Raw genomic sequence first — 12765 nt, forward strand, 5'->3', positions numbered from 1 at the left:
AGCTCAATTTGAGAGAGCGAAGTGGATCTTTCAACTCTAAAAATCTTGTCAGATTTTGTGGTCTCTGCAGTAAAAGGTAATTTTAATTAAGAATTTCTATGAAAGGTTATATTGTAAAGATTGTAATTTGAGGAACGGTCCTGCTAAATAACAATTGTATCAATCGAAAAGTGTATAAAATGGATAAAAAACTAGCGTTACTTATTTTATATAAAAGTTAAAAATGATAAAACCCGTCCACACACGATGTCCGCCTAGCCTGCTGCTGCATAATGCTTTCTTGTGGACGTGTCGTGTGGGTCGAGTCATTCAGCGACCACACACGCTACCACTTGCCACGGAACCGAATGGCGGCCATTACTGTCATGACCATACGGTTTCTTGTTATCAAAACATTCAATTTTGTTTACTGTTAGTGTAACTGTTGGTAGGGCCTACAGTTAATTGTTAATACTTCAGTCCATTATTTTAAGACAAAACAAAGACAAAGTAAGTGTAACTGTAAGCCACTTGTTATCCAGCCAAATTCCCCCTTATTTTATTTTATTATATAATAAAGGTCAACAAAGTATCTTTCTTTCTTCATTTCCAAATATTCAGGTTGACAGGGCTAGGGTAGGGGGACTTAAAATTAACCTCAAAGTGTCAAAACCATTACTATATAGTGACAAATTAAAGACAGTGGACACTATTGGTAGTTGTCAAAGACCAGTCTTCTCACTTGGTGTATCTCAACATATACATAAAATAACAAACCTGTGAAAATTTGAGCTCAATTGGTCGTCGAAGTTGCAAGATAATAAAGAAAGAAAAGAAAACCTTGTCACACGAAGTTGTGTGCTTTTAGATGCAAGTTAATTCGAGACCTCATCTAAATTTGAGGTCTCGAAATAAAATTCGTGGAAAATTACTCTTTCTCGAAAATTACTCTTTCTCGAAAACTATGTTAATACTTCAGAGGGAGCCGTTTCTCACAATGGTTTATACTATCAACCTCTCCCCATTACTCGTAATCAAGAAAGGTTTGATGATAATAATTATTTTGAGTAATTACCAATAGTGTCCACTGCCTCTAATTGATACTTATGATAGGAATCTTTAAAAAAGGGAAATAAAATAAAACTGGTACACTAAAAGTAGTAGTAGTGCTGGTTGATTTGGCGTAATGTTATGACGTTTATTTGCAAGCTGATACTGTGCATGCACCAGCTTCTCATTCAGGGCTAGACTCGTTAAGTTTTGAGTCTTGTTCTAGTCACTGTTGTTAGTGTTGCCATTACGCAAAGAACATCAACAAAGATCACTTGTAAGCACGTGCATGGATTTGGTCTGAGAAAATGTTTTGCCTCGGGAGAAGGACGACATAGTCTAAGGCTTGAGCAGAGACTAGGGTAGATGATTGCCATAGGATAGTGTGTATTATCAGCATGCATTAAAAGTAATAAACATCAAACAGCCAATGTGATAAAAGTAGAAAGTCTTGCTGGAGATTCTTCTTGAAAAAATACACCAACAAAACAAGCCAGTTGTTCTAAGCCCAGTTCATACTTCCTGCGAATGCGGATGCGAATGCGATACGAATTTTGACGTCACAAGTTCAAAACAAATAATTCGCCACAGTTAAACTCTATTCGACTCCTGTCAAACATTCATTGGGAAAACAGCCATGACATCACAATTCGCTTCGCATTCACAGAAGGTATGAACCGGGGTTTAATCGACCATAAGACAAGTCATGTGAGTCGTTATGAACATGAACCGTGAAATTGGTGATTGTATGTCTTGCATTCCAAGCTATTCATGTGTTATTTAAGCATTGTGAAGGTTTGTCTCTGGTCTTGACCTACATGGGGATGTAACACAATGGGTGAATAAATCCATGGTAACACAAACAATTTATAAAGTAGTTCAAAACCTGGACCAATGAACAAACCAATTTATAAAGTAGTTCAAAACCTGGACCAATGAACAATTAGTAAAATTTCTGTGATAAATAGGCTAACAAAAAGGAATTTGTTCTTTCTTTATACAGGTGCACATCCGATTCCACAATGATTGCCCTTGACTTGTACGAGCCCCAGGTCTTGGCTCTTGTTGTCTTTGCTAGCTTCTTGGGCATGTCAGCCCTTGTCTACATCATCTCCATCCTTACCTTCAAGGAGAAGACCTATGAGGAAGCTATTGCCGAACAACGTGCACAACTCAGCAAAGAACAGCAACAGCAGCAACAACAGCGTGATCAGAAGCACAAACGTCGCCAAGTTTTCACACGCAAGAAGAAAGAGAAGGGAGAGAATAATGTCGCAAACCAATCGCCGCCACCATCTCCTCCTCAGCCCAAGCCAGTGGAAGAGGTAATCAAACCGAAGGTAGAGCAGCAAGTAGCTGCAGCACCACCACCTGCTCCACAACAGAAGGCTAAATCTCCCAAACAGGGCAAGCAACAAAAGGCAGCCCAGCAGCAGCAGCAGCAGCAACAGCAGCAGCAGCAGCCACCCAAGGCGAAAGAGTCTGCTAAGAATGCCCCTGCTCCAGTCAAGGAGGCACCTGCTAAGAAAGCTCAGAAGGAGACCCCTAAGGAGGCTCCGGTGAAGGAAGCGCCAATCCAGAAGGCAGCTGCCGCAAATACCAAAGCAGCTCCTCCACCAGCCAAGACCCCTTCACCGAAAACAACTCAGAAGTCCACTCCAAAGCCTGCCCCGAAACAAAAGCAAGTTGAGGAGAAGGTCCAGAAGAAGGAAGCTGTGGTTGTCGCTCAGAAGGCTCCTGTGTCTCAGACGGCCCCGCCACCTGCAAAGAAGGAGACGAGCGTTCCACTGAAGAAGGAGGCAAGTTCTCCAGCGAAGTCGAAGGGCAAGGGATCTCGAGGTGTGGCAGCATCGGGTGACAAAGGATCTGGACCTGCAGGGGACACAGGTAAATATAATGTCCTGATTGTTGTCTATTTTCCTTCATTTTGCAACATTATAAGTTATCACACAAGCACGAGTTGAATACGGAAAAATATAGCGCTTCTCCTTCCCATATCCAGCAAGGCTGATACAGATGTGCTATGTTTTCCACGAGCAAACTTGATGCGCAGTTAGAACACCCAAGACGCAGGATTTGATAGCGGCTGTGCAAAATAGGGTTATATTACACTCCTTGTTGCTATGGATCGACCAATCAGAATCAAGGATTCAAGCCTACTTGAAAATAATCTTCCTAACTGTATTCTGCTAAACAAATGCAAAGTTAATAAAGTAGGGGGCCTACAAGGAGTAGTCAAATCAAAAATCTTTCCAAGTTATCTGACCAGCTGTTCAGTGTTGAAAACAAATCCCTATTTATTTAATATGAAATATGGCCAAGTGAAAAAGCCAGCAGACTGGTGAAATGACTGGTTCTGTAATGGTCACTGAACAATTATAGGCAAACAAATGGTTTCTCATTTTGAAGATAACATTTTGTTGATTTGAACACAGGCATTTTTTTTACAAATATTAATTTGAGTGTAAATAAAAAAGGCAAGAAAATAGAATAAATGCCTGTCTTGTCAACTCTACTATTAATATGTACATGTAGCATAAATGCACTCAGCCAGCAGTGATACACACCATATTGCTACTAAAAAATAGAATAATCAGCCTAGTATTTTGATACAAGACAGGGAGACAAAAACAGACTACGTGACAAAGCACTGTCTTCAAACTAATTGAATGGTTTGTTTTAATACAATTTGTGATCATGCATTTTTAGTTTTGTTGTTCCATTTTCAAAGGATAATTCCTGTTTCCACACCAGGCTCTGTGAAACATGATAGAACAGCCCTTCTGTAAATGATTTGATTATCAAATGGCAGTGTTCTCCCTGAATACTAACAGTGGTCCGCTGGCCAAATGCCAGTTAAAACACTAGAGGACCTGTCATACTTAACTCCAAGTGGTCCGACTGGCTAGTTCAGTGTTGAACAACATCCTTGTTCCATTTGAAATATGGACTACAATGTACTGACTAGTGAAATGACAAGATAGCTTGGGTGGATTTAACAAAGAGTCTTAAGCCCGGTTCATACTTCCTGCGAATGCGAATGCGAAGTGAATTTGACGTGAATTCGCAGCAATTATTCGCAAGGGAGTAGAGCAGAGTTCAACTGCTCCGTTGTTCGTTGCGAATTTGTGACGTCAAGATTCGCTTCGCATTCGCATTCGCAGGAAGTATGAACTGGGCTTTAGACTAGTCTCATAACTAAGGACTAGCCTTAAGTTTTGAATAGGGCTAGTCCCAAGATAGCACTAGTGCTGACTCTTGTGAAATCGATCCCTTGTCATGTTGGCTGGTCACTAAACAAGTTATGGGCAAGCTACATTGTTTTCAACCACTTGTCAAAGTTCTACCAATAGATGGTTTTTACAATGCTTTCTTCCTTCTTTAAAAAATAAGTAAACAACGAATATCGGTGTATCGTTTCATTTATGTAGTTAGTTACCTTGTGCAAATATTACACAAAGCATTTTACCTGGACACAAAACAGTTGAGTGTAACAGCTTGCTTCCTGTTGTGGTTGTAATTCATTGCGGAAGTGCGTACAATGTTGTATACAGTAATGTTTACGGTATGTGTGTATTGGTCTCAACTTGTATCATACAAATGTCTGGCATGTTTGTTTAGGTGTACATATGTACCTTAAAGACAATGGACACTATTGGTAATTGTCAAAGACCAGTCATCTCACTTGGTGTATCTCAACATACATAAAATAACAAACCTGTGAAAATTTGAGCTCAATTGGTTGTCGGAGTTGCGAGATAACTATGAAAGAAAAAAACACCCTTGTCACACGAAGTTGTGTGCATTCAGATGCTTGATTTCGAGACCTCAAATTCTAAATCTGAGGTCTCGAAATCAAATTCGTGGAAAATTACTTCTTTCTCGAAATTTATGCTACTTCGGAAGGAGCCCTTTCTCACAATGTTTTATACTACCAACAGCTCCCCATTACTTGTTACCAAGTGAGGTTTTATGCTAATAATTATTTTGAGTAATTACCAATAGTGTCCACTGCCTTTAACCCAGGCCTCGAAATACCGACATAACCCACAGCACCCACAGAACTTGCTGTGGTGCCCAGTGCTTTTATATAGTGCACTTTGCAAAGTTCAAATACAAATTGAAATTGTCCTCATAGTCATAGCAGTGCCAAATATGATGTCTGAAAATCCTTGAAAACCTCTCAATGTGATTTGAAGGACTTGATTGAGGAGAAAAACATCCGTTTTGGTAATTCTGTGGTCCCACATAAAGGTTGATTCCTGTTTCAAGAAAGCCCAATAATTGCGTTGTAGTGCAAATCATGTAGAGAACGGTTCCATCTGAAATACTGCCAAAGACCTCCCAATTGTTTTTGATTGGGGCAATACGATGAACATGCACAAAAAGCCTAACCATCAAATTTAATGAAATGTGTCTTGAAAACTAGAGGATGGGACGGGATACAATTCTTCCAGAAGTTAAAAATCCCCACCTAAAATAATGCATCTAGGATGTAGGCCTTTTACAAAATGAAAAAATATAATTTGAGTTATTCATTTCATTGAAATTTATTCATAACCTCCTAGGGTAGGAACAAGTTTGTATTTCAAACTTAATTTATTATTAGTGTGATTATGCTGTACTAGATGTCGTGAACACATGTTTCTGTTCTGTGTAGCATATGGCTACAACGTGTTCAGAAAGAATCAATGACCCTGCTATGGAAGCATACAGGGCCCAGTTTGATGGTATTCATGTATAACTTACCCAAGAATTTTTCGCGAATTCTTCGTTGCCTTGGATCGGTTGAGTTGGTCTTTGAAAAGCATTTGTAACCGTTTGTTATAAAATGCATATAGTTAGAAAGATGTTTAAAAAGTAGAATACAATGATCCACACACATTTGCCTCGAAATTGCGTGGTTTTCCTATTACTTTGCGAACTAACACGGTCGGCCATTTATGGGAGTCAAAAATTTACTCCCATAAATGGCCGACCGTGTTTGTCGACGAGGTAAAAGGACAACCACGCAATTTCGAGTGATACCTGTGTGGATCCTTATATTCTTCTTTTAAAATATCTTTCTAATTACATGTATATGCATTCTATAACAAACGGTTACAAACGCTTTTCAAAGACCAACTCGACCGATCCAAGGCAACGTGTTCCTTTAAATGGCCTAAACAATTTGTAGAATCCTGTGCTTTCAAGTATATATTTTATGTATAATGCAGGGTCCAGCCCCATGAAATTGAACCCCGGGCTCAATTTTTAAAGCTGTTCAAGCTGAACAAAATTTAGCACATTTACCCACATCTAGATTTAACTAAAGCACTGTTGAGTAATGCTGTTATATTTTGCATCATGGTTGTTTCCTTCCTCCATGGTTGCACACCAAAAATCTCAGCAATTTGAACAATTTATTAACTGCGACTCTTCTGACACTGAACTGATGACCACAGCCTGAATTTTGATCTTGTCAATTAAATTCACTGGCTTTGTGTAGAGCAGGTTTTCACATTTTAACATCACACGCAGGCATGTGATTTTTCAGGCTATAGTATCATCTGAGAGGTTCTGGGTCTAGAATACACGTAGATGGATTGCACTAAGCGTCATCGACCGCCATATTTGATGAAATGTGCACGCGAGCAAGGCTATCATTGGCTAAGAGCTGTGGGCAGCGCGTACACGTATGCATTTTTGCATTGTTTATCATCAAATATGGCGGTTGATGACACTTTAGTGCAATCCATCTGTAAGGGGTTATTGGGTCTTATCTCGAGTTAGGATGAGTTAACTTTAAGACTATGTGTGTTGCCATAAGTTTTTAATCGACCCCAGGCCTGCAAGCCATTCTCAGGAATTTTCATAAAATTTCAGGCCTGGAAAAACTTGGAGGTCAAAGAGGCCATGGCCCCTGTTGCCCCTGGTCATGGCCTTGGTACATGTACAAGAATTCCCCGCAGAGTTTACAATGGAAGTGCCCTTTTCAAAATGAAAATGGCCTTGCCCTCTCAAAGATGAAATATCAGGTCTGATCAAATCGCACTGCTGCACACAGTGTTAAATGATGTTAAAATCACAGTCCATCGGTGAGTTAGTGCTCTAAGAATACAGTAACATAATACAGTGAGGTGGGCACGGTGGGTGAGAGAAAACTACATAGATTGGATTATGATCATCTTGCATGGTGATTACTTGACCATGTAGTCCTTCCCACACTCTGCATGAAGCACCTAGTGACCTACTGAGTTCCATGAACCACTAGAAGCCATGCAGAGTCTCCAGTACATGTAGGTCTCGGGTTGAAATAATGGAATTTTGGCTGTAAACTAATCCAAACATTTCCTGGGCTCATTGTCTGGGATACCAACAGGGGTCGTTAGCAAGCTGTTCATGTCCTTCCTAAACTCTACAAAGAGTCATACAGGTTGGGGGTGCAACTTCCTGCGAGAGGAAAGGATTATTAACTCAACGGTTGTATTCCTAGTAGGGTGTACTTGTACTTGCTTCATTAAAAATGGTGTGTGAACATTGTTTAAAGGGTTTTGATACCTTTTGTAGATCAATTTGTTTGCCATGACATGGATCCCTACTCACTGTGAAGGCTATAAAGATGTGTAATAGAATTTACTTGATAGAAGTTTCAGCTTCATTAGTCGTCTAGTTTTTGAGAATAAAAAAGGAAAAATCACAGAGCGATGTTTTCAGGAGAGTCGTGTAATACCAGTACTGTTTTTTGTCTCCTAAGACGAAATTGTTTTACTTGCTTCTCAAAAACTACAGCACACAAAAAGTACCCTTAAACCCTTTATAAAGGGAGGGTAAGTCTGTGGTAATGTGAAAGGTGTTCTTCTATTTTATTTTAAGGCACTGTACACGTTTGGTAATTGTCAAAGACCAGTGTTCTCACTTGGTGTATCCCATCATAAGCATAAAATAACAAGCCTGTGAAACGTTGGGCTCAATTGGTCATCGAAGTTGCAAGAAAATGATGAAAAAATAAAAAAAAAAACCTTTTTGGACGAATTTGTGTGCATTCAGATAGGAATAAAAGACTTCTAGCTAGAAGTCTTTTAATACGTACTTTAGTGAGAAATTACCTCTTTTTCAAAAACTACGTTACTTCAGAGGGAGTCGTTTCCCACAATGTTTTATACTATCCACAGCTCTCCAATGCTCGTTACCAAGTCAGTTTTTAAGTTAATATTTGTTTTGAGTAATTACCAAACGTTTACCTTCCCTTTACGTCTGAAGGAAACTTTTGAAGGGGCACCAAGGACAAGACCAGGGCAACCGAGGCCATGGGCTCTGTGGTCTTAGTGTAATTCCAGACCTGAGTAAACATCCTGTGAAATTAATTTTTTTTTTTCTGAAATGCCCCCTTTGATTAGAAATCAATAAGAGCATTTGAATCTGAGAAATGATTCATGCGTGAATCGTTTCTCAGATTTCTTTGGGTTGGTGTCCATTCCAGAGATGCGGTTGGCAGGCGCTGTCACCTCGCTAACAGTTTTTTTTTGCTCTGTTTTCTCACCAAGTAGCCATGTACAAATACATGGTAGACATTGTTTCAGTTGAAACATTCCCTTGACCTTTGTTGTACATTTCTTGATAGTTTTCTCAATAAATTTTCTGTTGACAAATAACAACTCATGGCCCTACCTTTAATCTGAAATATCCATATTTGATATTCATCAGAGCCTAGATTCATTTCCCTCTTCCAAGGTGTGTCAAGTTTGTATGTGAATATTTGGTGTGTGTGTTAATGCACAAAGGGGCATTCTGGAACTTTAACTGTACCCTTTCCTGGCTTCGCTTGACTAATAGACCAAATCCATTACAATCCCACATCTCAAATGGCATCAACAATTAATCTTGACATAGTAAATAAAAACCTTGAATATCTCTCGATAGTACAGAAAGGGGTGCGTATTACTAACCTTTATTCTGTGACTGTGTGTAAACCTATGTGTAACCTGCAACCTGTTGTAAGTTACCGTATTATGCGTTGCTCAACACCGAAGTCGGACACTTCTAAGAAATAGTGAAACGAACTTAAAAGAGGATGCGAATGAATACAACAGCCTTGATTTGATATCAATGTGATGTAGTGTTGCAAGCATTCTACGAAATTTAAATGTTTTTATGTATGAGATGTATAACACATTAGGGCGGCCCTAAAAATATTTGCAGCATACATGTATTGTATCTTAAAGACACTGGACACTATAGGTAATTGTCAAAGACCAGTCTTCTCACTTGGTGTATCTCAACATGTGCATAAAATAACAAACCTGTGAAAATTTGAACTCAGTTGGCTGTCGAAATTTGCAAGATAATAATGGAAGAAAATAACACCCTTGTCACACGAAGTTGTGTGCTTTCAGATGCTTGATTTCGGGACCTCAAAATCTAATTCTGAGGTCTCGAAATCAAATTCGTGCAAAATAACTTCTTTCTCGAAAACTATGTTAACTTCAGAAGGAGCTGTTTCTCACATTGTTTTATACTGTCAACAGCTCTCCATTGCTTGTTACCAAGTAAGTTTTTATTCTAATAATTATTTGAGTAATTACCAATAGTGTCCAACTAACATTGATACCTGCAATTAATTATAAGCATTAACACACAGTATGTTTATGTCAACCCTGGTCTGGGTCTCACAAAGAACTTAAAGATTGATCTAAGCTACGAATCAATCTTTATTGCTAACAACAATGTGAATACTAACACTTTATCTTTGGATGAATCTTATTGCGATTTATGAAAATGAGCCTGGAGAGCTATGCTGAACATGCTGAAAAGTAATGGGATTGGGTGAATGACTGTATGCTCTGTTAAGCAACAGGGAATTGACCGGACTGAAAGGTTTAAAGTGATACCTCTGGTTTTTGGAACCGTTCATTTGTTTTAATCCTATATGTGAAAATCTGAAAATTTGATAAGAAAAGGTGATCATGTTTTTGAGATACAGTATCAACTATCATCAAAAATCCGGAGCGAATAATGTCCGAGCGAGATTCATAATAATAATACACATGTAGTGGCTTTGTGCTCAAGTCCATCACCCAGTGACGATAGAACGGAGCTGTAGGAATACAAACGTTTAAATCCATCCTGCACTACATGTATGCAAAATAAATAAATCAGAACTACTGAGAATAGATTTTTGTTTTAATCAGAAAGTGTGATTCTTTTACAGTATTTCTCAAACGCCTCATGATTTGAATTGTGTACTTTTTTTGTTTTTTTTGTGCAGTATTCTCTTTATTTTTTTTTTTGCATTATTCGACCCTTGGTCACCATGGTAATTGTTGGCAATTTTGTTAGAAAAGAATAGATCATGAATGAAATTAAAATGAAAAAAAGAAAAGGCGTTGTTCTGTATACAGTACTTGAGTAAAGAGTAGGCCTACAGTATGTTACTTGCATTGTAGGTTAGGGCCTACATGTAGTATGTACATGTATGCATGCAAAGGCCATTCGATATACAGAATTTTATTATCAACTGTTAAAGGCAGTGGACGCTATTGGTAATTACTCAAAATAATTGTTATCATTAAACCTTACTTGATAACGAGTAATGGGGAGAGGTTGATAGTATAAAACATTGTGAGAAATGTCTCCCTCTGAAGTAATGTAGTTTTCAAGAAAGAAGTAATTTTCCACGAATTTGATTTTGAGACCTCAGATTTAGAATTTGAGGTCTCGAAATCAAGCATCTGAAAGCACACAACTTTGTGTGACAAGGGTTTTTTGTTTCTTTCATTATTATCTCGCAACTTCAACGACCGATTGAGCTCAAATTTGCACAGGTTTGTTATTTTACGCATATGTTGAGATACACTAACTGTGAAGACCAGTCTTTGACAATTACAAATAGTGTCCAGTGTCTTTAAAGAGATCTGCCTTCATTTTTATAAATTTGTTGCTGTTTTTTAAACTGGGATTTGAACCTTGATGACAGTGTTGTGTACCCACAATGGGAATATAAATCTAACATTTCAATGGAATCAAATACAACAGATCAACAAAATTGTTCATGTTAAGATATGGGGCCATCATTGCTGAAATGCAATCTGGGAAAGTCTGTGCCGGGCATCACAGTGTATTTTGCTCTGACCACAGAGTGCTGGGCGAAAATGTTGAATGGAATGTAGTTCTGGGCCCGCCCAGCACCGCCCACCGTGGCTACAACAATGATCATGTGAGAAAAAGCTGGCGGACTAGTGAAATAACAAACTAACACGTCCTGGAGGAGATACAGGCAAACCCTGATAAACCCCTTGTATTGTGCTTTTAACAACATGTATTAAACTCATAGAGCTATATATATTGACTAGAGCGCTAACTTGCTCTGCGTTTTGAAGCCACCCTGGGCGCAGACATGTTTGGTGTGTTGCGTGAATTCGGAATTTTAAGAGAACACACATTGCCGCGATTATTTTTAGATTCGGCGTGTGCGTATACGTACGCAGCTGTCCACTCGCGTACGTCCGCGCTATGAAAACCGCAACTTCGACTTGATTGCCGTACTAAAAAAAGTAAACGCGCCTTTTAATCATGACGCACATGACGCTCGCAGTTTGTGCGCTGATCAGCAGATTGTGCGTTCACATTTACTGCATTTTTTGCTTCGATGGCACATAAAAAAGAACAGACGCACGATCATGCAAATAGCCGTACAATTGCCGTACAAAATTTCAAGCTTTTGTATTGGTTTGTACATAAACATGGATGCGCCCACATGGCTTCAAAACTTTAGTGCGTGTATAACGGGGTGTTTGCGCTCTAGTCAATATATATAGCTCTATGATTAAACTACATTTGCATACAGAGATTTTGATCGTTTTTCTTCTTAGTAAAAATGTTGAGATTTCCTTGGTCTACTTTCAGCTTCACTATCCAATGTCTCGCCTGCATATAAATCTGAAACAAGATCAATGATCAATGTTAACAATATTACATCTCCTTAAAATAACATGGTTTTCTGTAATTTAATAGAGGCAAGCGCATTAACCCAGTTGGTTTTTTTTCAAACAGGATGTTCATGAGATAAAAATGCGCATAGTGATAGTGCCTGCATTGTGTGACACAAAGCTAAGGTTTTTGTTTAGTCTGTCATGGATACTTTGTTGGGTTGTACACACGCTCTATGCGGAACAACCTCTTCATAATTTGTGATGAACATAATAAAAACTACATGTAACCATTTGTATACAAAGATATATAAATAGTCGCTTTTTCAACTGCTTTGATTGCACTTTATATGAAGAATTTGCATTGTATGCAAGGACAGTTATTGTGTAAAGAAATTTTCCCTTTATTAAAAGCATAATGTATTTTACAAATGTTCCTTGAGATTGCATACACATTCACAATGGACAAAAATTTGCATTGTTGTGTCACAAGAACCCTAAGGGGTCAGCAAGTTATTCCTTTTCATTTAAACTGTGTTGTATTTGGATGCATTAAGCAAGTTGCCTTGATGACACCTTGTTGGTTAGGGTTAAAGAACTAAGGTCCTTGTCATACTGTATTGTGCTTTACTGCCTTACCTTATGTTCTACCTGTTTATCTGAATTCTTTTACTGATCAGACCACTCAAAACTTCAGTGACAACTCAAGTTATTTCTGCAAAAGATGAGCAGATGACACTTTTGGAAATGTCAAGCCTCTTCTATTACCTCAACCCTGGTTCTTCTCAGAACTAGAACCCGGCAGCCAATTTCACGAAACGCTAGGATT

The 12765-nt window shown here is 38.6% G+C and overlaps 1 protein-coding gene across 1 annotated transcript in view; it reads left to right on the top strand.

Moving 5' to 3' along the window:
• The window catches only part of LOC117296824 (ribosome-binding protein 1-like), a 51518-nt gene continuing 38753 nt past the window's right edge, over positions 1 to 12765 (top strand). Inside the window, exons 1-2 of the mRNA XM_033779896.1 lie at positions 1 to 76; positions 2033 to 2916. Coding sequence (XP_033635787.1) covers positions 2052 to 2916 — 865 coding nt within the window. The 5' untranslated portion in view covers positions 1 to 76; positions 2033 to 2051. The remainder of the gene's footprint in view (positions 77 to 2032; positions 2917 to 12765) is intronic.

Source organism: Asterias rubens, chromosome 1 (assembly GCF_902459465.1).
Source record: "Asterias rubens chromosome 1, eAstRub1.3, whole genome shotgun sequence".
NCBI lineage: Eukaryota > Metazoa > Echinodermata > Asteroidea > Forcipulatida > Asteriidae > Asterias > Asterias rubens.